Source organism: Natator depressus, unplaced genomic scaffold (assembly GCF_965152275.1).
Source record: "Natator depressus isolate rNatDep1 unplaced genomic scaffold, rNatDep2.hap1 scaffold_103, whole genome shotgun sequence".
NCBI classification, from domain to species: Eukaryota; Metazoa; Chordata; order Testudines; family Cheloniidae; genus Natator; species Natator depressus.
In genome coordinates, this window is record NW_027439780.1 from 56,849 (window position 1) to 78,580 (window position 21,732).

Below are 21,732 nucleotides of genomic sequence, written 5' to 3' on the forward strand. Positions count from 1 at the left end.
CTGAAAATTCCCCGCCCGCTCTGGGGGGGGTCGGGCCAGCCGCACCCCAGCGGCGCCGGGGGGGCAGGGCGGTGGGTCGGGGGGGCGGGCGGAGGGTTTGGCGTCGCGTCGGGAGGAGGCCGGCGCCCATATAACCGGGGGACAGTGGGGGGGGCCCAGAAGCGTCTGAGGAGCCCCGGGTGCTCTGAGCCAGCGGCCATGGGGCTCCCCGGTGGGGCGGGGCGGCTGGAGCCCCCCAAGGTGAGAGGGGGGCTGGAGGGGGGTCTGAGCCGCTGTGGGGGGGAAGGGGTGAGGAGAGGGGTTGGGGGGCCAGGCGGCCTGGGACGCACACGCAGTCAGAGGGAGACACGGTGCTGCAGGGTCACACACGGAGACCGACACAACTGTGCGGACACCACACTACACAACCAGACTGACACACACACACACAGCGCTGCAGGGTCACACACGGAGACCGACACAACCGTGCACACTCACTGCTACACAACCAGAGTGACACACAAACGCACACAGCGCTGCAGGGTCACACATGGAGACCTACACAACCGTGCACACTCACTGCTACACAACCACACTACACAACCAGAGTGACACGCACACACACAGCGCTACACCACCGCACTGACACACACACACACAGCGCTGAGGGTCACACACGGAGACTTACACAACCGTGCGGACACCGCGCTACACAAGCAGAGTGACACGCACACACGGAGCACTACACAACCCCACACACAGCGCTACACGATCACACATGGACAGCTACACAACCCCTCGCACGCAGAGCAGTAGGCAATTGCACGCACAGTGCTGGGGAATCGCACAGAGCGCGACCCAGCCAGACCCACCCCCGCACCACTGCGCAATCTCCCTGACACACTCAGGTATGGGGTCGCACAACCACGCACCCCCGATACACTGTCTCTCTCTCAGAGTCACACACGCGGGTGCGCACACCCTCAGCCACGGGTCACAGGCCGAGCATCACAACCCCGCACTCTCAGTTCCGGCCCAGAGGCGGGTTGGTGAGCAGCCCCACGCTCGGCCGGCTACGCACGACCCCTCGCTGCCGGCACGTCTCACACACACACACACACGTGTGCACACCCAGACACACGCACAAGCAGCCAGCCTCTGCCCCACCAAGCTGACAGTCAGAACAGAGCCACGCAGGGTATTGTCATGGGGAAACTGAGGCACCGAGCAATGTGGGGGAATTGAACTCCCGGCTGCTGGCTCCCTCCCAGGGCTTTACCCACGACAAGCCTGTCTCTGCCTGGGACACCACCCCCCTTGCCCGGTCTCCTGGGTTCTCTCCCCGGCTATGGGAGGGGAGTGGGTCTGGTGAGGTAGGGTGGGGGGCTGGGAGCCCGGACACCTGGGTTCTTTCCCCAGCTCTGGGAGGGAAGTGGGCTCTGGTGGGGTACAGCGTGGGGGCTGGGAGCCTGGACACCTGGGTTCTCTCCCCAGCTCTGGGAGGGCAGTGGGCTCTGGTGGGGTACAGTGTGGGGGGGTGGCTGGGAGCCCAGACTCCTGGGTTCTCTCCCCGGCTCTGGGAGGGCAGTGGGCTCTGGTGGGGTACAGTGGGGGGGGGTGGCTGGGAGCCCAGACTCCTGGGTTCTCTCCCCGGCTCTGGGAGGGGAGTGGGCTCTGGTGGGGTACAGCAGGGGGGCTGGGAGCCCGGACTCCTGGGTTCTTTCCCCGGCTCTGGGAGGGGAGTGGGCTCTGGTGGGGTACAGTGGGGGGGTGGCTGGGAGCCCGGACTCCTGGTTTCTTTCCCCAGCTCTGGGAGGGGAGTGGGCTCTGGTCGGGTACAGCAGGGGGGCTGGGAGCCCAGACTCCTGGGTTCTTTCCCCGGCTCTGGGAGGGCAGTGGGCTCTGGTGGGGTACAGTGGGGGGGGTGGCTGGGAGCCCAGACTCCTGGGTTCTCTCCCCGGCTCTGGGAGGGAAGTGGGCTCTGGTGGGGTACAGCAGGGGGGCTGGGAGCCTGGACTCCTGGGTTCTCTCCCCGGCTCTGGGAGGGCAGTGGGCTCTGGTCGGGTACAGCAGGGGGGCTGGGAGCCCGGACTCCTGGGTTCTTTCCCTGGCTCTGGGAGGGCAGTGGGCTCTGGTGGGGTACAGTGGGGGGGGTGGCTGGGAGCCCGGACTCCTGGGTTCTCTCCCCGCGCCATTAACAACAACACCCCATTTCTCCCGCACGACAGGCAACCTGAGTCTGCCCCGGCCTTCCTGCCCCGATTCCCATCCCTCGGCCCCGCTCACGGGGGCCCGGCCCCGCACCGCCGCCGGCTCTTAGTCCCCCCGCGAGGCGGTTTCCTCCGGCGGGGTGTGCTCGCGCGCGTGTCTCTCTCGTGCACGCTGTGGTTTTCTTTCCCTCGCACACTGATATTTTTGCGGTAGCTTCTTGGTGCTCAGAAGCCTCGGGGGCTGGGGCGCCGAAAACCCCGACCGAAACGCTGGTGTTATTTTCGAGCAAAGAAAACCCCCCCCCAAAGGGCACGCGGGGCACGCCGCCCTGGCGCTCCGTTTCCACTGAGTCACCCGGCAAGGGGAGCGCGGCCGCCCCAGGGCTGCCCTATAAATACCCACCTGCGGGGCGGATTTCGCACTGGCTCCCCTGCCAGCCGGGATGCTGAGGAGCGCCCAGCGGTGAGTGGGGTGGGACCGGGGTCGGGGGGGGATCGGGGCAGGCCAGAGGTGACCGCGGGTCTCGTCGGGAGTCGTTCGGCTGATTTAAGGTCTGCTCCAGGGTCAATCCAGAGCCACCCCTGACTTCAGCAGGGACAGGAGGGGTTTCTGATCTCAGCTGACCTGGGGTCAGTCTGGAGTCACTCCTCATTGCACCGGGAGCAGAGCTGGATTCTGAGCCTAGCACCCCAGGGTCAATCTGGAGTCACCCCGCCAAACACAGCGGGATTTTAATAACGTGACAAGCTGCAAACCCAGCCCCGTGGGTTGATCCAGACTCGAACTCCCGATTCCTGCTCATCGAGACGCGATGTAGACTCCAGACTGGGTCCGTCTGGCTGCAGAACCCCATCGAGAGCGCGGCCAGGAGCCGGAATTTCTCCCCTGCCGGCAACTCAATGGCACGTTCACACCACAGGCGAGGGGACCCGGCCAGGCTGAACCAGCTCCACTCCCGACTCCTCTTTCGAATCTCTGTGTGGACGCCCATGGGCCAGGTCCCTTTACACAGAACCGGGCCCAGAAAACACCCGAGACAGAAACTGTGGCTGCCAGAACTGGGGAGAAATACCTGGCTCAGGGGCTGAGAGCCTGGACTCCTGGGTTCTCTCCCCAGCTCTGGGTGGGGAGTGGGGGCTGGTGGTTAGAGCCGGGGGGCTGGGAGCCCGGCCTCCTGGGTTCTCTCCCCAGCCCTGAGAGGGGAGTGAGGGCTGGTGCTCAGAGCGTGGGGGTGGTCTGGGAGCCAGGATGCCTGGGTTCTCTCCCCGGTCTGGGAGGGCAGTGTGGGCTGGTGGGTTAGAGCAGGGGGGCTGGGAGCCAGGATGCCTGGGTTCTCTCCCCAGCTCTGGGAGGGGAGTGGGGGCTGGTGGTTAGAGCTGGGGGGCTGGGAGCCCGGACTCCTGGGTTCTCTCCCCGGCTCTGGGAGGGCAGTGTGGGCTGATGGTTAGAGCAGGGGGGGCTGGGAGCCAGGACGCCTGGGTTCTCTCCCCAGCTCTGGGAGGGGAGTGGGGGCTGGTGGTTAGAGCGGGGGGGGCTGGGAGCCTAGACTCCTCGGTTCTCTCCCTGGCTCTGGGAGGGCAGTGGGGGCTGGTGGTTAGAGCAGGGGGGCTGGGAGCCCGGACTCCTGGGTTCTCTCCCCAGCCCTGGGAGGGCAGTGAGGGCTGGTGCTCAGAGCGTGGGGGCGGTCTGGGAGCCAGGATGCCTGGGTTCTCTCCCCGGTCTGGGAGGGCAGTGGGGGCTGGTAGGTTAGAGTGGGCGGGCTGGGAGCCCGGACTCCTGGGTTCTCTCCCCGGCCCTGGGAGGGGAGTGGGGGCTGGTGCTCAGAGCATGGGGGCGGTCTGGGAGCCAGGATGCCTGGGTTCTCTCCCCGGCCCTGGGAGGGGAGTGGGGGCTGGTGCTCAGAGCGTGGGGGTGGTCTGGGAGCCAGGATGCCTGGGTTCCCTGGGAGCGGAGTGGGGCCTGTAAGACCCGAGCTGGTTACTCGTGTGCGCTGTCTCCAGGCCTAGCGCGACTCGAGCTTTGGAGAGGATCAGGGCTGGGGCGGGGGAGCAGATGAAATCCAGCCTCCCACGGACCTTTGGGGCTGGGCTGGGGGCCTCGGGTCACCAGGCTGCACCCCCCCAGCTCTGTGCGTGCTGAGGCGGGGGGTGGGCCGCCCCGGATTTAACCCCCGGGCGCCGCGTCCCATGCCGCTGACGTGGCCAGGTTCCGTGACGTCTGGGAAGCGGGGGCCGCGGTGAGAAATCAGAGCGGGGCCGAACGGGACGTCACCCCGATTCTCGGAACCTGGCCCCGGCCCCACCCCCGCTGCGGGGAAGCGGCTCGAGGCGGCCCCGGCCCTGGGCGGGGAGTGGGGTCTAGTGGTTAGAGCGGGGGGAGTGTGCAGGGTTGGGAGCCTGGGTGCTTTCCCCAGCTTGGGGGGGCGGTGGGGTGTAGTGGGTTAGAGCAGGGGGCCTGGGGGCCAGGACTCCTGGGAGCTGTCCCCGGCTCTGGGAGGGGAGTGGGGGTTAGAGGTTGGGGGGGCAGGAAGGGGCATGGGGGGCCGCAAGGAGCTGGAGGGGGTAGGGTCTAGCTAGGGGTCAGAGCAAGGTGGGAGGTGCAGGGGTCAAGGTGTGGGGGTAATATGGGGGGCGCTGGCTGGATTCCCCCCCCCCCCCCCCCGGAGCTGGGTGTTTGCTCTCATCCCCGAACCCGGGACCGCCCGTCTGGAGGGTGCGTCACGTGTCCAGGCATGTTCACAATGACACGTGAGCCCCGGTGGGCCGGCGTGGGAGCGGCCCAAGGGCCCGGAGGAGATGCCCGCATGTCACGGGGGCTGCACACGTGCGAGCCAGGGGAGGGCCTAGTGCGCTGGCCGTGCGAGGTGGGCCACAGATCACGCTGGCCCACGCGTCTTGGCCGCTCGTGGCACGAGGCTGCGGGGCACGTCCCGTCCCTGGGCGGTCACGGGGGCAAAGACACGGCTCATGCACAGCCAGGCACGTTCCCCAGGACACGACACATCGCACGGATCACAGGCACGCGCACGTGCTTGGCCATGCCCTCGCCTCCAGGGCGCCCCCTCGTGGCTGGTGGCGGCGCTGCCGGGGGCCTGTCGCTCTCTGGGGTCCCCGGTCCCAGCCCGCCGCTGCCCCGGCTCATGGCACAAAATCCCACGGCCAGAGCCACCGGTCACTGCTCCCCTCAGGGGTCCCCCCACCCCCTCCTTCCCTCTAACCAGCCCTCCCAGCCCCCAATCTCTCCCCTCCCTCTATCTTGCCCCACATCCGCCCCTCTGCCCCCCTCTCCTGGATCTCCCGGCTCTGGGTCAGACCCGTCTGGCTAATCAAGGCCCGTTTCCCCCAGCCGCGCTCGCTAATTAGCCCCGCGGCTCGTCAGGGAGGCTGAGGGCTGCTGAGGTCCGGCTGGGCCCTGTGGCTCCCGGCCCCCGCGCGTGACGTGGCTCAGAGTCGCGTGGTTCACACTTGCACGCACGCTCACCGGGGATCCACCCGCCCCGTGCTGCCCGGCTCTGACATGCGCCTGGGGCCCCGCGCGCCATGGGGAACCGCTGCCCCGCGTGTGCTCCCCGCGACTTGCCTGACTCTCCTCCGTGCGTGTACGTGTGACGTGTTGCACGGATCACACTTGCTCACGCCCCGTGCATGGCTTAACGTGTGACCAGTCACACACGCGTGTACTTCCTCGTCGCGTCTCCCACCCCCTCAGCTGCCCTTTCTCCCCACAGCTTGCGCCAGGCCCCGATGCCCAGCCGCACGGCCTCCCGAGTGCCCCATGGCGACAGCCCAGCCGGCCCACCCAGCGGGGCCCAGAACCGCCCCACGGTGCTCACCCGCGGAACCAGCGCCCCCTCCAGGAAGCAGCAGGTGGGTCCCCACGTGGCTGGGGGAGGGGCACAGAGGGGGGCAGCCTACCTCCCTAGCCCCCCAGGACTGACAGCACCCCCCCTTTGCCTGCACCACAGGGGCCACCGTACCCCGTGGCGATGGGGGATCCCCAAACCACCCCCCAGCTCCAGGCCGTGCTCCAGGACACCCCGCGCCAGGCACTGCTCATCCAACAGGTACCACCGCACCGGGCCCGGACTCCTGGGTTCTCTCCCCGGGGCTGGAAGGGGAGTGGGGGCTAGTGGTTACAGCGGAGGGGGCTGGGAGCTCGGACTCCTGGGTTCTCTCCCCGGTGCTGGGAGAGGTGTGGGGGACTAGTGGTTACAGCAGAGAGGGCTGGGAGCCCGGACTCCTGGGTTCTCTCCCTGGTGCTGGAAGGGGAGTGGGGGACTAGTGGTTACAGCGGAGGGGGCTGGGAGCCCGGACTCCTGGGTTCTCTCCCCGGTGCTGGGAGAGGAGTGGGGGATTAGTGGTTACAGCGGAGGGGGCTGGGAGTCCGGATACCTGGGTTCTGCCCCCCATTCACCCCCTCACTTTCCTCCCCCCAGATCTCTCCGGAGCCCAGCGCCCGCCCCTCCATCCTGCACCTCCAGCCCCCGGGCGTGGTGGTGGTGAGGTCCCGCCACGGCTTGACACATGGTAACCGAGGGTGCTGGGAGGGGCGGGGGTTCTGGCGAGTGGGGTGTAGCCTGGCATGGTGCCCTGGCCCACCCCCCCATTTCTCCCCCCCTCGTTCCAGGGATTAACATAAAAGGCATGGAGTGGATTCTGCAGGACCCAGCTGCCCCCCGCTACGCCCCCCACTCCCCGGACCGGTCTCCCCCCCAGCACTGCCCCAGCCCTGGGGACCACAGGGGGCAGAATGAGAGGTGAGTGCTTGGGGAGGGGGCTGGGAGCCAGGACTCCTGGGTTCTCTCCCCAGCTCTGGGACGGGGGGGGGCTGGTGGATTAGAGCAGGGGGGGCCGGATTAACCTTTTGTGGGCCTGGCGCCAAACATATCTGTGGGCCCCCCCAGGGGCCACGGAGCTGGGGCGGGGGGCGGTCCCCGGACCCGGCTCCACCCAGCCCAGCGCGAGGCCACAGGTTACCAACCGCCAGCTGCCAGGTCCCCGCCCGGCCCTGTGCTGCCAGCCTGCCCCTGCCCCTCGGGGGGCGGCCCCCGCCGGGCCGCAGACCCCCACCCAACAGCCCCCAAAGCCCTATGGCCAGCGCCCCCCACAACCCCACTCCCTCGGGCCCCCCCACGCCCCGCTAGGATGAGCCAGGGCCAGCCCCTCGGGAGTGGCGGGATCAGCCAGGCCAGGACCTGGCTCAGGACCCACTTGCCTGGAGGGGCCCAGCCAAGGCCCCCCACCATCCCCTGCTCCCCAACTGCCCAAGACCGGCCCGGCGTCTGCCCCAGTCCCGGGCCCCCCAGGGGGTGGGAGGCAGAGACGCCTGGAGCCGCAGGCCAAGAGGGGCCAAGAGCAGGAAGCGGTGGGTGAGGTGGGGTGGGGGGAGCCAGGGGGCAGGTGGGGTCTCGGGGCGCAGGGCAAGTGGAGCAGGTGGGGGCCCCTTCCGAGCCTGGCTCCATGGCGCCATTGTAAACCCGGCACAGTCAGGACTCCTGGGTTCTCTCCCGGCTCGGGGGGGGGCTAGTGGTTAGAGCAGGGTGGGCTGGGAGCCCCCACGCCTGGGTTCTCTCCCTGGCTCTGGGAGGGGTGTGGGGGCCAGGGGCTTAGAGCAGGGGGTGCTGGGAGCCAGGACGCCTGGGTTCTCTCCCCGGCTCTGGGAGGGGAGTGAGGGCTCATGGTTAGAACAGGGGGGGTTGGGAGCCAGGACGCCTGGGTTCTCTCCCGGCTCTGGGAGGGGGGTGGGAGCTGGTGGTTAGAGCAGGGGGGGTTGGGAGCCAGGACGCCTGGGTTCTCTCCGTGGCTCTGGGAGGGGTGTGGGGGCCAGGGGCGTAGAGCAGGGGGTGCTGGGAGCCCGGACGCCTGGGTTCTCTCCCCGGCTCCGGGAGGGGAGGGGGGGCAGGGCCGTCCCTACCCCTACGCAAGGCACGCAGCTGCGTGGGGCACCAGGACATTTGGGGCACCACGTTTCCGGGTGCCCTACGCGGCTGCTGCTCCAGCCTCTTCCCCATGGCTCCCGGCCCCACTGTAGCCACCCTGTCCCCCGAGGGCTGCAGCAGGGGTCGGCCCCCCAGCACTCCCCTGCGGTAAGTGGAGCGACCCGGCCCCCGCCGTGCCGGCGAGTGCTGGGGGGCTGACCCCCCCTGCCCGGGAGCCAGGGGAGCGGAGCAGGCTGGGGCTGGGTTACTGCACTTCCCGCAGGAAGTGGCCAGCCCCCCCGCTTCCTCCCCACAGAGGCCTAGAGCCAGCCCCCCACACCCCGCAGAGGCCTGGGGCCCCACACAGCCCTCCCGTGGGGGGCCTGCTAGGGCACCAAAATGGGTAGGGACGGCCCTGCTCCTGGGTTCTCTCCTGGCTCTGGGAGGGGGGTGGGGGGTTAGATGTGGGGGGGCTGGGTGCCTGGACGCCTGGGTTCTCTCCTGGCTCTGGGAGGGGGATGGGGGGTTAGATGGGGGGGGCTGGGAGCCCGGACGCCTGGGTTCTCTCCTGGCTCTGGGATGGGGGTGGAGGATTAGATGTGGGGGGCGCTGGGATCCCGGACTCCTCGGTTCTCTCCTGGCTGTGGGAGGGGGGTGGGGGGTTAGATGTGGGGGGCCTGGGAGCCCGGACGCCTGGGTTCTCTCCTGGCTCTGGGAGGGGGGTTAGATGGGGGGGGCTGGGAGCCCGGACGCCTGGGTTCTCCCCTGGCTATGGGAGGGGGGTGGGGGGTTAGATGGGGGGGCTGGGAGCCCGGGCGCCTGGGAGCCCGGACGCCTGGGTTCTCTCCTGGCTCTGGGAGGGGGACACGCCAGCTGAACTGTTGATCTCGGCAGACCCCCCCGGCAGGAGGCGCTGTGGACGCAGGATGGGGCAGCCCGGTGCCGGCGGCAAAGGGAGCTGGTCGAGCACCTGGAGGAGCAGGTGAGGCCGGTGGGAGGCGGTTGGGGGGCGGCTGCCCCACAGAGGCTGGAGGGGACAATCGCAGCTGGGCGCTGCCTCGGGGAGAAGGTTGGGGGGATAACTGGGGCCGGGGGCACTGACACTGGATACCGGGGGGGTCTGCCCTGGGGGGCTCCCCCCTCGCAGGCATCTTCATGTGGGGGGGGGGGGCCACGATCCATCACAGAGCATCATGGGAAGTGTCACCCAGGTGCATCGTGGGAGTTGTAGTCCAGGGGGATTCCCCCCAACTCGTTTCCTGCCCCCCCTCACCTGTCCCCCTCCCCCCCAGCTGGAGCGGGAGCGGCGGCGCCTGGGGGCCATGCAGGCCCAGCTGGCCACGATGGAGGCCACAGACCGAGCCCTCGACCCAGTAAGAGCCGGGGGGGGGTTCCTCTTGGGTGGGGCAAGAAGGGGGCAGAGCCTTGGGGTGGGAGGAATAGGGGTGGGGGTCCGAGTCTGGGGTGAGGTGAGGGACTGGGGGTGGGGCTTGAGGCCTTGGGGGTGGGGCCAGACATCAGGGGCAGAGCTGAAGTTAGTGGGGGCAGGGCCTAAAGCCTGGTGGGGTGGAGTCAGAATCCATGGGGTGGGGGCGAAGAGGGGGCAGGGCCAGAGTCCCCTCCCCCATCCCTTACCTGCCCCTCCCCCCCAGGCAATGTCAGCGAGGGGCCAGCGCTGCCGCACCCAACCCCCCAACCCCTCGGGCTGGGCCTGCTCGGGAGCTGCTCTCCCTGCCCAGAAGGGGGCGCCGCAGACGCCACTGACCCCCCAGACCCACTCCTGGGGCAGCCACGGTGTCGGCATCTTCTCAGGTGAGAGGCTGGGGCCCGGACGCCTGGGTTCTCTCCCGGCTCTGGGTGGGGACTGGGGGCTGGTGGTGGGAGCAGGGGGGGCTGGGAGCCAGGACTCCTGGGTTCTCTCCCGGCTCTGGGTGGGGACTGGGGGCTGGTGGTGGGAGCAGGGGGGGCTGGGAGCCAGGACTCCTGGGTTCTCTCCCGGCTCTGGGCAGGGACTGGGGGCCAGCGTGGAGGCCGAGGGGCGAGTGCATGCTGGGGGAGGGGTAACACTGAGCCTGGTTGGGGGGCAGGCCGTGGGGCAGGCGCTGGGGCGTTACCCCCCCTTGATCGACAGCTGTGCTCCCCCCGCAGACCTGGGCCCAAGCCTGGCGTTTTATCGGCTCAGCACGGCCCGGCCGCCCTTCACCTACGCGACGCTGATCCGCTGGGTGAGCCCCCGACCCCGGGGACCCCGCCCCACCTCGCCCAACCCCCCCAGCTGCCATCCCCCGTCTGCCCTTCACTCCATGTCCCAGCCAGCCCCAAACTGAAACTCCCTCCAGCCCCCCCCTGCTCTGGGCTTTGTCCCTTTCCCGGGCCAGGAGGTCACCGGATCCCTTTGTTCTCAAACCCTTTAGCTCTCACCTCGCAGGGGGAAGGGCCCAGGCCATCAGTGGCCAGGAAACAGGGTGTCGGCCATTCTCTGTGTCCAGACCCCTGCACACACCTGCCCTCTAGGGCTCTGCAACGATCATACCCCCTTACCCCACCCCCTAGAGACTTAAGAACTGCCTAGGGGAAACTGAGGCACCCCCACACTATTCAGAGGAAACATTAAGAACAGTCCCGCTTCGTCACAGGGTGCCCCCCTCCTGCTCCAGAGCCTGGGAGGAGGGGCTACCCCCCCGAGCCCTGACCCGCCCCCCCGGTCCGCCACAGGCCATTCTGGAGTCCAGCGACCGGCAGCTGACGCTGAATGAGATTTACCAGTGGTTCAGCCGCATGTTCGGCTACTTCCGGCACAACACGGCCACCTGGAAGGTGAGGGGCTGCGGGTCGGGAGTGAGGGGCACCGGCAGGGCTGGGGGGGGGCCAGGGCTGGGCTAGCAGGGGCTGCGGGTCGGGAGTGAGGGGCACCGGCAGGGCTGGGGGGGCCCAGGGCCGGGCTGGCAGGGGCTGCGGGTCGGGAGTGAGGGGCACCGGCAGGGCTGGGGGGGGCCAGGGCTGGGCTAGCAGGGGCTGCGGGTCGGGAGTGAGGGGCACCGGCAGGGCTGGGGGGGCCAGGGCTGGGCTAGCAGGGGCTGCGGGTCGGGAGTGAGGGGCACCGGCAAGGCTGGGGGGCCCAGGGCCGGGCTGGCAGGGGCTGCGGGTCGGGAATGAGGGGCACCGGCAGAGGTGGGGGGGGCTTAGGGCCGGGCCGGCAGGGGCTGCGGGTCGAGAGTGAGGGGCACCGGCAGAGGTGGGGGGGGCTTAGGGCCAGGCCGGCAGGGGCTGTGGGTCGGGAGTGAGGGGCACCGGCAGGGCTGGGGGGGCCCAGGGCCGGGCTGGCAGGGGCTGTGGGTCGGGAGTGAGGGGCACCGGCAGAGGTGGGGGGGCCCAGGGCCGGGCCGGCGGGGGCTGCGGGTCGGGAGTGAGGGGCACTCACCCCCCCTCCCCCCACAGAACGCCGTGCGACACAACCTGAGCCTGCACAAGTGCTTCGTGCGCGTGGAGCACGTGAAAGGCGCCGTGTGGACAGTGGACGAGGACGAGTTCCAGAAGAAGCGGAGCCAGCGGTCGCCCCTGTACGGAGCCCCTGCGTGGGCGGGGCCTCCCCTGTTAGCCACACCCCCAGAGGGGGTCCAGCGGGGATGGGTGGGGCCTCCTGGTAGCCACACCCCCAGAGGGGGTCCAGCAGGGCCTCCCCTGTTAGCGACACCCCTTTGCAGGGTCTAGTGGGGCAGCAGGGTCCTTGCCATTAGCTACAGCCCAGGGTGGGCCCAGTGGGGGAGGGCAGGGCCAAAAGGTCTTAGCCCCACCCCTTCCCCTCCTCATGTCTTCTCTCCCCCCCAGGCACCTGCTGAAGCACCTGCTGCCCCCTCTGCCCTCCACACCCTCCGCCCGCCCCAGCCCGTGAGATGCCCCCAGGGCAGCTCCAGGGGCTGAGCCCACCCCCCATGTGCGTAGGGGGGACACGGATGGAGCCACGCACCCCCGCCATTGGACACAGGAGCTGTCTGCAAAACCATGGACTTTATTGACCTCGTTCCACCAGGGGAATTGGAGGGGACGGACGCTGCACCCAGCCACAGCCGCCTTGACCCCAGGCTGCGGGGGCGGGGAATAAAAGGAGCAAAATCCAGCACCCCCGGCTCAGCTGCTGCTTGGTGGGGAAATGGCAGGGGCTGGTGCAGCAGTTGGCAGGGGAGAAAAATGGGGGGGGGGATCACCCCAGCAGCTACCGGGGGCCGGAAGTGGGGGGCTTGGTTGGCGCCCGGGGGGAGTGGAGAATGGGGTGGCGCCCCAGCAGAGAAAGGGGATGGGGGGCCCAGTGGAGGGGCGTTATATGCAGCTGTCTCCAGGGGTCCCGGCTCCTCCCCAGCAGCGCCGCGTTCTCCTGCCGCAGGGCCCGGTAGTCGCTTAGGATCCGCTCCAAGTTGGCCAAGGTCTTCTTGGCCCCCTCGCTCTCGATCTGCGGGGGCAGATTAACTCCTTCAGCGCTGGAGCTGGGAGGCCCCCGCGTTCTGGCCCCGCCCGCCCCCAGGCCCGGCTCCCCCCTCAACCCTCACCTGCTCCTCCAGGTCCCGGATCTCCCGCTGGATGGCCCCCGCGTCCTCGATCGTCTGGATCAGCTGGCTGCAGTTCTGGGGGCAGCAGGGCAGGGGTTAATGAGTCCCCCCGGCCGAGCTGCCCCAGCCCCCCACCCACCTGGGCTACAGCAGCCCCCCTGGCCATTCCCCCCCCCCCCCCGCCCCACTGGTCCCTTAGATCCACTCCTGGGTCTCTGGTACCCCCAGCCGACGAGAGCTGTCCCCCGCTCTGCCCCCTCAGACACCCCCGGTCCCCCCCGGGCTGTATCCCCCCACACCCACCTCGTGAAGAGCCGCCAGGTACTTATAGGCCTTCCGGACCGACTCGTCCCGCTTGGCGTCCTGGGGGGGGGCACAGAGGCAAGAGGGGAGTCAGGAACCCTGCTCCCCCCACTTCCCCCCCAATTGCCCCAGGCCAGCCCCCGCAGGGGAGCCCCATAGCCCCCAGTCACCCTCCTCTCTCCACCCCCCGCAAAGGGCCCCTTTGGGGATCCACCTTATATTTCCCCCCCCACCCCCTCCCTTTCATATCCCCAGGGAGCACCCCTATACAGCCCCCCCTCCAGGCACCCCACATCTCCCCTAGATAGTCTCCCTGCCGCTCCCCCAGTCCAGCCCCCCTCCTCAGGAGCTCCCCCACCTTGAAGACCAGCTCGTCGGTGACGGCGAAGGTCCGGTCCAGCTTCCCCATCAGCCCGTTGATCTCCTTCTGCAGGGCCCGGGTTTCCAGACAGGATCTGGTGGGGCCGGGGAGGGGGAGAAGAGATCTACTACCGCTGCCGGGGGGGGGGCCCCCATAGCTCGGGGGACCCGGCCCTGCCCGTGGCGTGGATAAGAGCTCGACTTCCGCGGCCGCAAAGGGTAAGGCCGGGGGTGGGGATAAAAGCATAGTACCGCTGCACCCCGGGGGAGCGCCCCCCTCCAACCCGAGAGGGGGAGGGGTATCCTGGGGGATCTCCGGCCTGCGGAAGCTGCTGAGGGCAGGGGGGGCCAGGGGGGCGATTCCCCCCCCCCGGTTACCTTGGTGATCTCCTCCTTCTGCTTGCGGATGTTGCCGACGATCTCCAGGATGCGCTGGGTGTAGGCCGCCCGCGACACGTCCTTGGGGAGCACCTCCAGCTCCGTCAGCTGGGGGGGCAGGGGGTCAGCATCTGCCCCAGCCCCCCCACCGGGCCCGGCCAGGGGGCCCACACGCACGGGGGGGGGTCGTGCGCCCAGGGATGTGCAAAACCAGCGGGCAAAGGGCTCCCCACCCCCACCGGGCGTGCAAATCGCAGACCCGTGCCTCCCCGGCCAGCCCCAATTCTCCCCCCCGGGCCCCGCCCCCCGGTGAGGCCCCGCCCCCTGCCCCAGAGGCCCCGCCCACCAGTTGCCGGCACAGCTCCTCCTTGCGCCGGGCCTCAGCGGCCGCGCTCCGCCCACACTCGTGCAGGGCCTGGATCTCCGAGACCCGCCGGGTCGACTCCAGCTGCGGGGGAGAAGGGGCGTGAGTGGGGGGGGCAGCGCCCGGGCGGAGCCCCGCCCCCGCTGAGAAGCCCCGCCCCCGGGCTCACCTGGCGGGAGTGGCGGGCGGCCCGCAGGCGCCGATACTGGTCCACGAGCGGCCCCCGGCGCGTCTCCCACTGGGCGGCCAGGTGCACCAGGCGCTGGGCGCTGCCCTCCACCAGCAGCTGCAGCGCGGCCAGGTTCCTCCCCGCCTCCGGCAGCAGCTCCAGCGCCCGGCGCTGCACCCGCAGGGTCCGCTCGCGGCCCCCCAGAGCCAGCCGCTGCCGGCTCAGCCCCGCCGCCGCCTGGGGGCAGAGAGAGGTGGGGAGCGCGGACCCCCGACACCCCCGCCTGGGGGCAGAGAGACCGGGGAGCACAGACCCCTGACACCCCCAGAAACCCCCGCCTGGGGGACCCCCGACACCCCCCGACACCCCCGCCTGGGGGCAGAGAGAGGTGGGGCGCGCGGACCCCCTGACACCCCCAGCATCGCCCCGCCCGGGGGCAGAGAGAGGTGGGGCGCGTGGACCCCCCTGACACCCCCAGCACCGCCCCGTCCGGGGGCAGAGAGAGGTGGGGCGCGCGGACCCCCGACACCGCCCGACACCCCCGCCTGGGGACAGAGAGACCGGGGAGCACAGACTCCCCCAACACCCCAGAAACCCCCGCCCTGGGGGCAGAGAGACTGGGGAGCACGGACCCCCCTGACACCCCCAGACACCCCCGCCTGGGGGCAGAGAGACATGGGGAGCACGGACCCCCCCCCGCCCCCAAGACATGGTCGCCCCCACACACAGGGAGAAATGCCCCTGCCCCTCACCCTGGCAGAGGCTCAGCTCCAGCACCTTCACCTCCCCCCCAGAGCCTCCATCTCGGCCTCCAGGCGCCGCAGCTCCCCTGCAGCCAGCCAGCTCCTCCGCCTGCCACGAGAGCTCCTCCTGGGAGGGGAGAGGGGGGGTCTCAAGGCCAGGCATGGAGGGGGGCAGCGGGGAGGCATCCTGGGAACACCCCCCACAACCCCCAGCTGGCTGAGTCCTGCCAGGGACCACTGGGGAGCAATGAGAACTGGCCATCATTAGGTCCAGGATGAACGGTCAGCCAGGTGGTAGCTCTGAATTCCCAGATGTTTTGGGGTCCCCCAGAGCACCATTCTGGAATCTGCCTCGGGGTCCCCCAACCCCCAACTGCTGAGCACCCCCCCGCTCTTTAAGGGGGTCCCCCCCCACTACCTGCTCCGAGGTCTTGGAGGACGGGAGAGTTTCCACCGCTGCCTGCATCTGCCCCACGAGTTCCTGAGGGTCCTGGGGGGCCACAAGGGGCAGTCACAGAGGGCCTCTCCCCTCAGCCCCCTCCCCACTATCACTCCCCCAAAATTTCCCAGAGTCCTCCAGAGCCCAAAAGCCTCCAGCCCCTCCATTCCCTCCCCGGCCCCCCAAATTCCCCTCTCCCAGCCACCCCAAGTGTCCCCAACCTCCTGGGTAGCCCCTAACCCCCACCTCCATCCCCCCCCAATCCTACATCCGCCCAGACACACCCAAAGTCTGTCCAGGCACCTGGAGTTCTGAGCCCCCCAGCCTCCCCCAAAAACCCTGCCCCAGCCCCCTTCCCCATTCCCCACAGCCCCCCCAACTCCCCTGGTGCCCCAAACCCCCCCATGTTCCAGCTCCCGGCCCCACAGGTACCTGTTCATGCGCCAGGCGCTGGGCGCGGCTGAAGCGGGACCCCTTGGCCAGGGGCCCCCCGGTGCCCCCCGCGCTCAGCAGCCCCAGCATCTGGGCCAGGTCCGGCGCCCCTGGCTGGGGGGGGCCAGCGGCGCCGTGGGGGGGGGCGGCCTGACGCAGTTGGTCCAGCAGGCGGTGCCGGAGCCGCTGGCGCTTCCAGTGCACATACTCCTGGGGGGAGATAAAATGGGGGGGGGGTCAGTGCGATTGGGGGACCCCCCTGCAGCAACCCCCCCCCCAGGGCATGTATTCCTTGGAGGCCAGGGGACCCCAAACCCCTCCCCCCATGAGGGACCCTCCACAAACATCCAAGACCCCCCCCCCCAGGCAAGAGCCCTCCCCCCCCGCAGCCCCCCTCACCTTGGGGGGCAGGCGAGACGCCAGCCCCTGGCTCTGCCAGTCGGCCTCCCAGTCGTGCTGCGCCCCCAGGTCGCCTGCGTGACGCTCCAGCAGGGACGGGGCCACGGCGCCCGGCCGGGGGGGCTGGGCTGGCACCGGGGGCAGGAACCCCCCGAAAAACTCCCGGCGCTCTGCACGGGGGGGGAGACATGGAGGTCAGAGCCCGCCCCCCATGCCACCTCCCACCCATGCCCCGAATCCAGCCCCACAGACCCCTTCCCCCAGCCAACCCGACCTCGATCCACACCCCCTGCCTCGACCCCCTGGCTCCCACCCACACCCCCTCAATCCATGTCCCCTCCACCCCTCTGTGCCCCCAATCCTGCTACCCCCGACCCCTCTTGAGCTCAGATCCAGCCCCTGCCCCCTTCCCGTCATCTACCAACAGGCCCCGAATCGCGGGGCAGGACCAAGGGGTGGGCGTGAAACGGCTTCAGCAGACAGGTGCCCTGCAGGGAGAAAACCAACGCTGTTAGCCTGTGGAACTGTCTGCCACAGGACCCGTTTGAGATAGGAAAGGGAGGCGCTGCCAGGGGACACCTGTGGGGTGAATCCCAGAGGCGGGGGAGGCGGGTTATGGGGCGGTAGCACCTCGCAGAGAGAGAGAGATGACGGGCCATTTCCATCACATCGGGGCGGGGCAATGCGGGAAAACAGGAAGTCCCGCCCTGCCAGCAGACCGACTTCTGCTCAGCTCTGCACCCAGCTTCGTGGGGGCCCCGGCATGGCAGGGATTTAAGGCCAGAGCTGTTCTCGGGCCGGGGGCTGGACAGGATGCCCCCGCGCCACGCAGAGAACACGTCACGGGCCACGGCCAGGGCCGGCCCGAAGAGAGGGTTCGATTTGATACCGCGGCGGGTTCAAACGCCACGAAATCCAACTGGTGCGTTTGGGGAGACTCAGAACGACACTGTCAGCAGAAGTGAACTCGAGCTCGTTAACGTCACGCATGTGACGCGGGTTAATTACAAGACGAACCAGAACCTAACGCCGGTTCCTACGTCATCTCAGGAACGTCACCCACCGGCCTTTTCTTCCCTATCGCAAACCTTCTTGACGGTTACTCTTAATAATGGAGCGTAATTCGCACCCGAAAGCTTTCAGTGTCAGAACCACGATTATTCACCGGCCTCGTGTCAACTGAAACGTGTCGAGTTTCTAAAAATATTCGTTACCAGTCCCTTTGCGCCTGGAGGAAACGTCACATTTACACAGCCCCATTCACTCCGGAGCTCGTTTACCCAAGGCTGGTTAAGACTGGACGAGGTTAAGGATCCACTCTCATTTGAATATGCGATCGATGTATTTCGTGTGTTAACCTGGAATATGCCAGGCTGAAGTCGACAACACACGAATTACAGCAAATCACATTATTTATTAAATAAACGGGAGCTGGTCTGGAATACGTTACGCCTACAGGTGAAACAGAATGTCGAGTCTTGTCCCATATATAGAATTCAATACGGGACGTCACGTTTACTGTTTACAGATCATTGTGTATCGAGTAAACTCCGCTTTATATTTACTCTGTTATAAAACAGGAGAATGTAATTAATTAATCCCGAGTACAGTGATGCGTATTTAGTACGTGCGAGGGGAGACATGATGTGGGCACAGGCCACGGGACCAAACCCAGCCGGGTCTACGGGGGGGAGCCCCGCGGCCCGGCTCGGGAGGGAGGGACGCGAAGCGAACGCTGCAGCCGGCACGCCGGGGTAGATGGGCCCGTGGGGCTGGGCTGGTGCGTGGATACAGGGCTCGCTGGCTGGACACGTGGGTTGGAACCGGGGGCGCGGAGGGAAGGGACCCACCTGCAGCAGCTGTAGCCGGGGGGTGCGGCATGCGGGGGGCACCCAGGGCGTCCCCAGCTGCTCCTTGATCTTCGCTGCAATGGCGCGGAGTAGCCCGGCCGACTTCCCTGCAAGGGGGGCAAAGGTCATGGCCAGCAGCACCGCCCCCCCTTGATCCCCAGATCCCCCCCCCCGAGCACCCCCACCGATCCGCCCCCCCAACACACCTTCAACCCCGCAGTGTGGCCCCTCCCTGTGCCCCACGAGCCTCCCCTGCTCCCCCCGGGTACCGGCGGGCTGCCTGGCGTCCTCAGCGTCATCCCTGGGCAGCTTCTCCACCAGGAACAGCAGAAGGCGCCGGATCTCGGGCTCATTGCTGTACAGGAAAGTCTGGTACCCGACCTCGCCCTGGTAGCCCAGCTCCTGGCGGGGGAGGGAGTGTCAGGACTCCTGGGTTCTCTCCCCGGCTCTGGGAGGGAAGCGGGGCTGGTGGGTTAAAGCAGCGGGAGCTGGGAGCCAGGATGCCTGGGTTCTCTCACCTGGCAGGCCTGGGCCAGGCTGGTGCCGATGCGGAACCGGGCCGACATGCCGGGGGGCAGCAGGTGGCCGAGGCTGGCACCCAGCGACGGGTGAATGACGCGGAGGCATCGCACCACCGACTCCACGATCAGCTCCGTGGTGAACTCCCGCAGGCTCTGCACCTCCTCGGGGACCTGCCTGGGGGGCGCCGGGGAGCCGCCGTCAGACAGCGCCCCCAGGTGGGCAGGGACCCGGCCCCACGGTGCAGCCACCGCTGGGGGGCAGCCGCTAGGAAACAGCTGCATATAACACCGCAGAGGGGCGGCTCGCCCAGCGCTGAAATTCGACCAGCCCCGACTGCCCAGGGAGAGCCCCCCACTGAGCCCCGGACCCCGCTTTCTGCCCCCCGGCATCCCCTAGCACCCAGCGCCAGGGGAGAGCCCCCCCCCCTGCTGAGCCCCGGACCCCGCTTCCTGCCCCCCGGCATCCCCTAGCACCCAGCGCCAGGGGAGAGCCCCCCCCCCGCTGAGCCCCGGACCCCGCTTCCTGCCCCCCGGCACCCAGCCCCGACTGCCCGGGGAGGGCCCCCTGGCGAGACCCCCTGCCCCCCAGCACGGTGCCCCCCCGCAGGGGGCGGGGCTTACGTTCCGGAGAGGCGGAGCGAGTGGATGAGGATCTTGTCGACCTCTTCCATGGTGGGGGGTGAGGGGCCCCCAGGCAGCGACCCCTGGGGGGGAAAAGAGTGGGGGGGGGAATTGCAGCCGGAGCCGAGCAGCCCCCGCAGCCAGCCGCCCCCCCCGCGCTGCACACCGGGCTCCAGCCCCCCCCCTCCCGCTGCACACCGGGCTCCAGACCCCCCCCCCGCGCTGCACACCGGGCTCCAGACCCCCCCCCAGCGCTGCACACCGGGCTCCAGCCCCCCCCCGCTGCACACCTGACTCCAGCCCCCCCCCCGCGCTGCACACCGGGCTCCAGACCCCCGCTGCACACCGGGCTCCAGACCCCCCCCCCCGCGCTGCACACCGGGCTCCAGACCCCCGCTGCACACCGGGCTCCAGACCCCCCCCCCGCGCTGCACACCGGGCTCCAGACCCCCCCCCCCGCGCTGCACACCGGGCTCCAGACCCCCCCCCCGCGCTGCACACCGGGCTCCAGACCCCCCCCCCCGCGCTGCACACCGGGCTCCAGACCCCCCCCCCCCGCTGCACACCGGGCTCCAGACCCCCCCCCCGCGCTGCACACCGGGCTCCAGACCCCCCCCCCCGCGCTGCACACCGGGCTCCAGACCCCCCCCCCCGCTGCACACCGGGCTCCAGCCCCCCCCCACTGCACACCTGACTCCAGCCCCCCCCCCGCTGCACACCGGGCTCCAGCCCCCCCCCCGCGCTGCACACCGGGCTCCAGACCCCCCCCCGCAAGACGGGGGGCAGAGGGACGTGGGGGGCACAGGTGGGGGTACAGAAGTGAGGGGGGATGGGCAGGGGCAGCTCCCGGGGAACAGGGGCTGGGGAGGTCCCGGGGGGGGGGGGCTGGTTCACACTCACGGGCTCCCTCTTTGCGCTTCGGCGGGCCACGGAGTCACAAGACCCCCTGCAGGGGCCGCTGGGAACTGTAGTCCAGCCCCGCCCCCAGCCCGGGGCATGCTGGGAATTGTAGTCCAAGCCCCCCTGCCGGGGCATGCTGGGAATTGCAGTCCAGCCCCGCCCCCAGCCGGGGCATGCTGGGAATTGTAGGCCTGCCCCGCCCCCTGCCCCGTGCACGCTGGGAATTATAGTCCAGGCCCCCCCAGCCCGGTGCATGCTGGGAATTGTAGTCCAGCCCCTTCCCGGCCCCCTACCCGGTGCACGCTGGGAATTGTGGTCCAGCCCCGCGGAGCCCCCACCCAGTGCACGCTGGGAATTGTAGTCCAGTCCCAACCTCCCTAACCGGGTGCATGCTGGGACGTGTAGTCCTAGTTACCACCATGGCCCCGATCCCGGGCCCGGAGCGGCTGCTGGTCCCGGGTGCGAGTTCTCTGGGCGCCCCAGAGCGGGAGGTTCGGGAGCAGGAGCGGCCCTGGGCGACTGGCCCCAGGGCACCCCAACATCCCATCCCGCGCCCGGCGCCTTCGGGGGCAGCTCCCTGGCCCCACGTCTTCCGGGCCCCGGGGGGAAAGGGGGGCACCGAAAAGCCCAGGTCCGGCGGAGATGCGGGGAAGCCGACCCAGGGCCTTCGCCACCCCCCTCTTCCCCCTGGCTGTAGCCGGCAAGGCCCTGTGGGGTGAACTCTCGGCACCGGCTGGAGCAACCCCCCACCCCCCACATTCCCCTTCAGGTCCCCAGCTTTCAACTCTCGGCCTCACTCCCACTCCTGGGTGTTCCTGGGCTCCGTGGCTCCCCCATTAATGGAGAGGAGGGGGCTGGGGTTGGGGGGGGCTTTGCCCCACTTGTCCCAGAGCTTCCCATGGAACCAGGTCTTTGGGGGGGAGGGGAGAGAGGCTCCCAGAATGCACTGGGGCCAGCAAGAATCCTGGAGTGTATGTGGGGGGGGGGTCGCCACTGAAGCTCCCAGAATGCAATGGGGCAAGCAAGAGTCAAGGAAGAGGGTTGGGGATGGGGGGCAGGGGGTGGGGGTCTTGACATTCCCAGAATGCCATTGGGCAACTAGGGTTGCCAGGGAGGCCGGCCGTGCCGGCCGCTTCTGGGAGCCCCCTGAGGTCGGCGCCGCCTGGAGCCCGCACCCCGAGCCCTTCGGCCCCAGCCAGAGCCCTCCCCCGGCTCTGCCCCCCAACCCCCTGCCCCAGCCTGGGGAAAGTGAGTGAGGGTGGGGGAGAGCGAGTGATGGAGCGAGGGGGCGGGGCCTCGGGGCAGGGGCGGGGCTTGGGGGTTTGGTTTGGGGTGAGTAGAAAGGTGGCAAACACTAGGGCAAAGGGGAGTCTGCAAAGGGGAGGGGGCAGGGTTCTAAGGCTCCCAGAATGCACCGGGGCGAGGGGGAGTTGGGGGACCTGGGGAGCTCCCAGAATGCACCGGGGTGAGGGAGAGTTGGGGGACCTGAGGGGCTCCCAGAATGCACCGGGGCGAGGGGGAGTTGGGGAACCTGGGGGGCTCCCAGAATGCACCAGGGGTGAGGAGGAGTTGGGGGATCTGGGGGGCTCCCAGAATGCATCA

The 21,732-nt window shown here is 69.3% G+C and overlaps 2 protein-coding genes across 2 annotated transcripts; one reads left to right on the plus strand and one right to left on the minus strand.

Moving 5' to 3' along the window:
• Nucleotides 1-6,833: 6,833 nt before the first annotated feature.
• On the plus strand, nucleotides 6,834-12,213 carry FOXP3 (forkhead box P3). The gene is made up of 8 exons (XM_074941616.1): nucleotides 6,834-6,946; nucleotides 9,002-9,089; nucleotides 9,400-9,480; nucleotides 9,760-9,919; nucleotides 10,256-10,332; nucleotides 10,823-10,924; nucleotides 11,546-11,667; nucleotides 11,936-12,213. Exons 1-8 carry the CDS (start codon nucleotides 6,834-6,836, stop codon nucleotides 11,997-11,999), a joined length of 807 nt encoding a protein of 268 aa, XP_074797717.1. The 3' UTR covers nucleotides 12,000-12,213.
• A 40-nt stretch (nucleotides 12,214-12,253) lies between these two features.
• Nucleotides 12,254-20,200, minus strand: CCDC22 (CCC complex scaffolding subunit CCDC22). Its single transcript, XM_074941622.1, has 17 exons — nucleotides 20,131-20,200; nucleotides 19,231-19,313; nucleotides 18,607-18,784; nucleotides 18,358-18,490; nucleotides 18,089-18,195; nucleotides 16,660-16,726; nucleotides 16,239-16,408; nucleotides 15,840-16,049; nucleotides 15,387-15,458; nucleotides 14,978-15,095; nucleotides 14,226-14,461; nucleotides 14,039-14,140; nucleotides 13,685-13,800; nucleotides 13,313-13,400; nucleotides 12,955-13,014; nucleotides 12,652-12,726; nucleotides 12,254-12,554 (listed from the first exon to the last, which is right to left on the minus strand). The coding sequence occupies exons 2-17, from the start codon at nucleotides 19,278-19,280 to the stop codon at nucleotides 12,321-12,323; spliced, it is 2,016 nt and encodes a 671-aa protein (XP_074797723.1). The 5' UTR covers nucleotides 19,281-19,313; nucleotides 20,131-20,200; the 3' UTR covers nucleotides 12,254-12,320.
• Between the last annotated feature and the right edge of the window lie 1,532 nt (nucleotides 20,201-21,732).

What these genes read in the sequence shown, in the direction of transcription:
- FOXP3 (XM_074941616.1), top strand. Translation starts at nt 6,834, where the DNA reads ATGGAGTGGATTCTGCAGGACCCAGCTGCCCCCCGCTACGCCCCCCAC. An exon ending in CACAGGGGGCAGAATGAGAG is followed by an intron (nt 6,947 to 9,001) that starts GTGAGTGCTTGG and finishes TGATCTCGGCAG; the next exon opens with ACCCCCCCGGCAGGAGGCGC. An exon ending in CGGTGTCGGCATCTTCTCAG is followed by an intron (nt 9,920 to 10,255) that starts GTGAGAGGCTGG and finishes CTCCCCCCGCAG; the next exon opens with ACCTGGGCCCAAGCCTGGCG.
- CCDC22 (XM_074941622.1), bottom strand. Translation starts at nt 19,280, where the DNA reads ATGGAAGAGGTCGACAAGATCCTCATCCACTCGCTCCGCCTCTCCGGA. An exon ending in CGTCTCGCCTGCCCCCCAAG is followed by an intron (nt 16,050 to 16,238) that starts GTGAGGGGGGCT and finishes ATCTCCCCCCAG; the next exon opens with GAGTATGTGCACTGGAAGCG. An exon ending in AGCGCCTGGCGCATGAACAG is followed by an intron (nt 15,459 to 15,839) that starts GTACCTGTGGGG and finishes GTGGCCCCCCAG; the next exon opens with GACCCTCAGGAACTCGTGGG.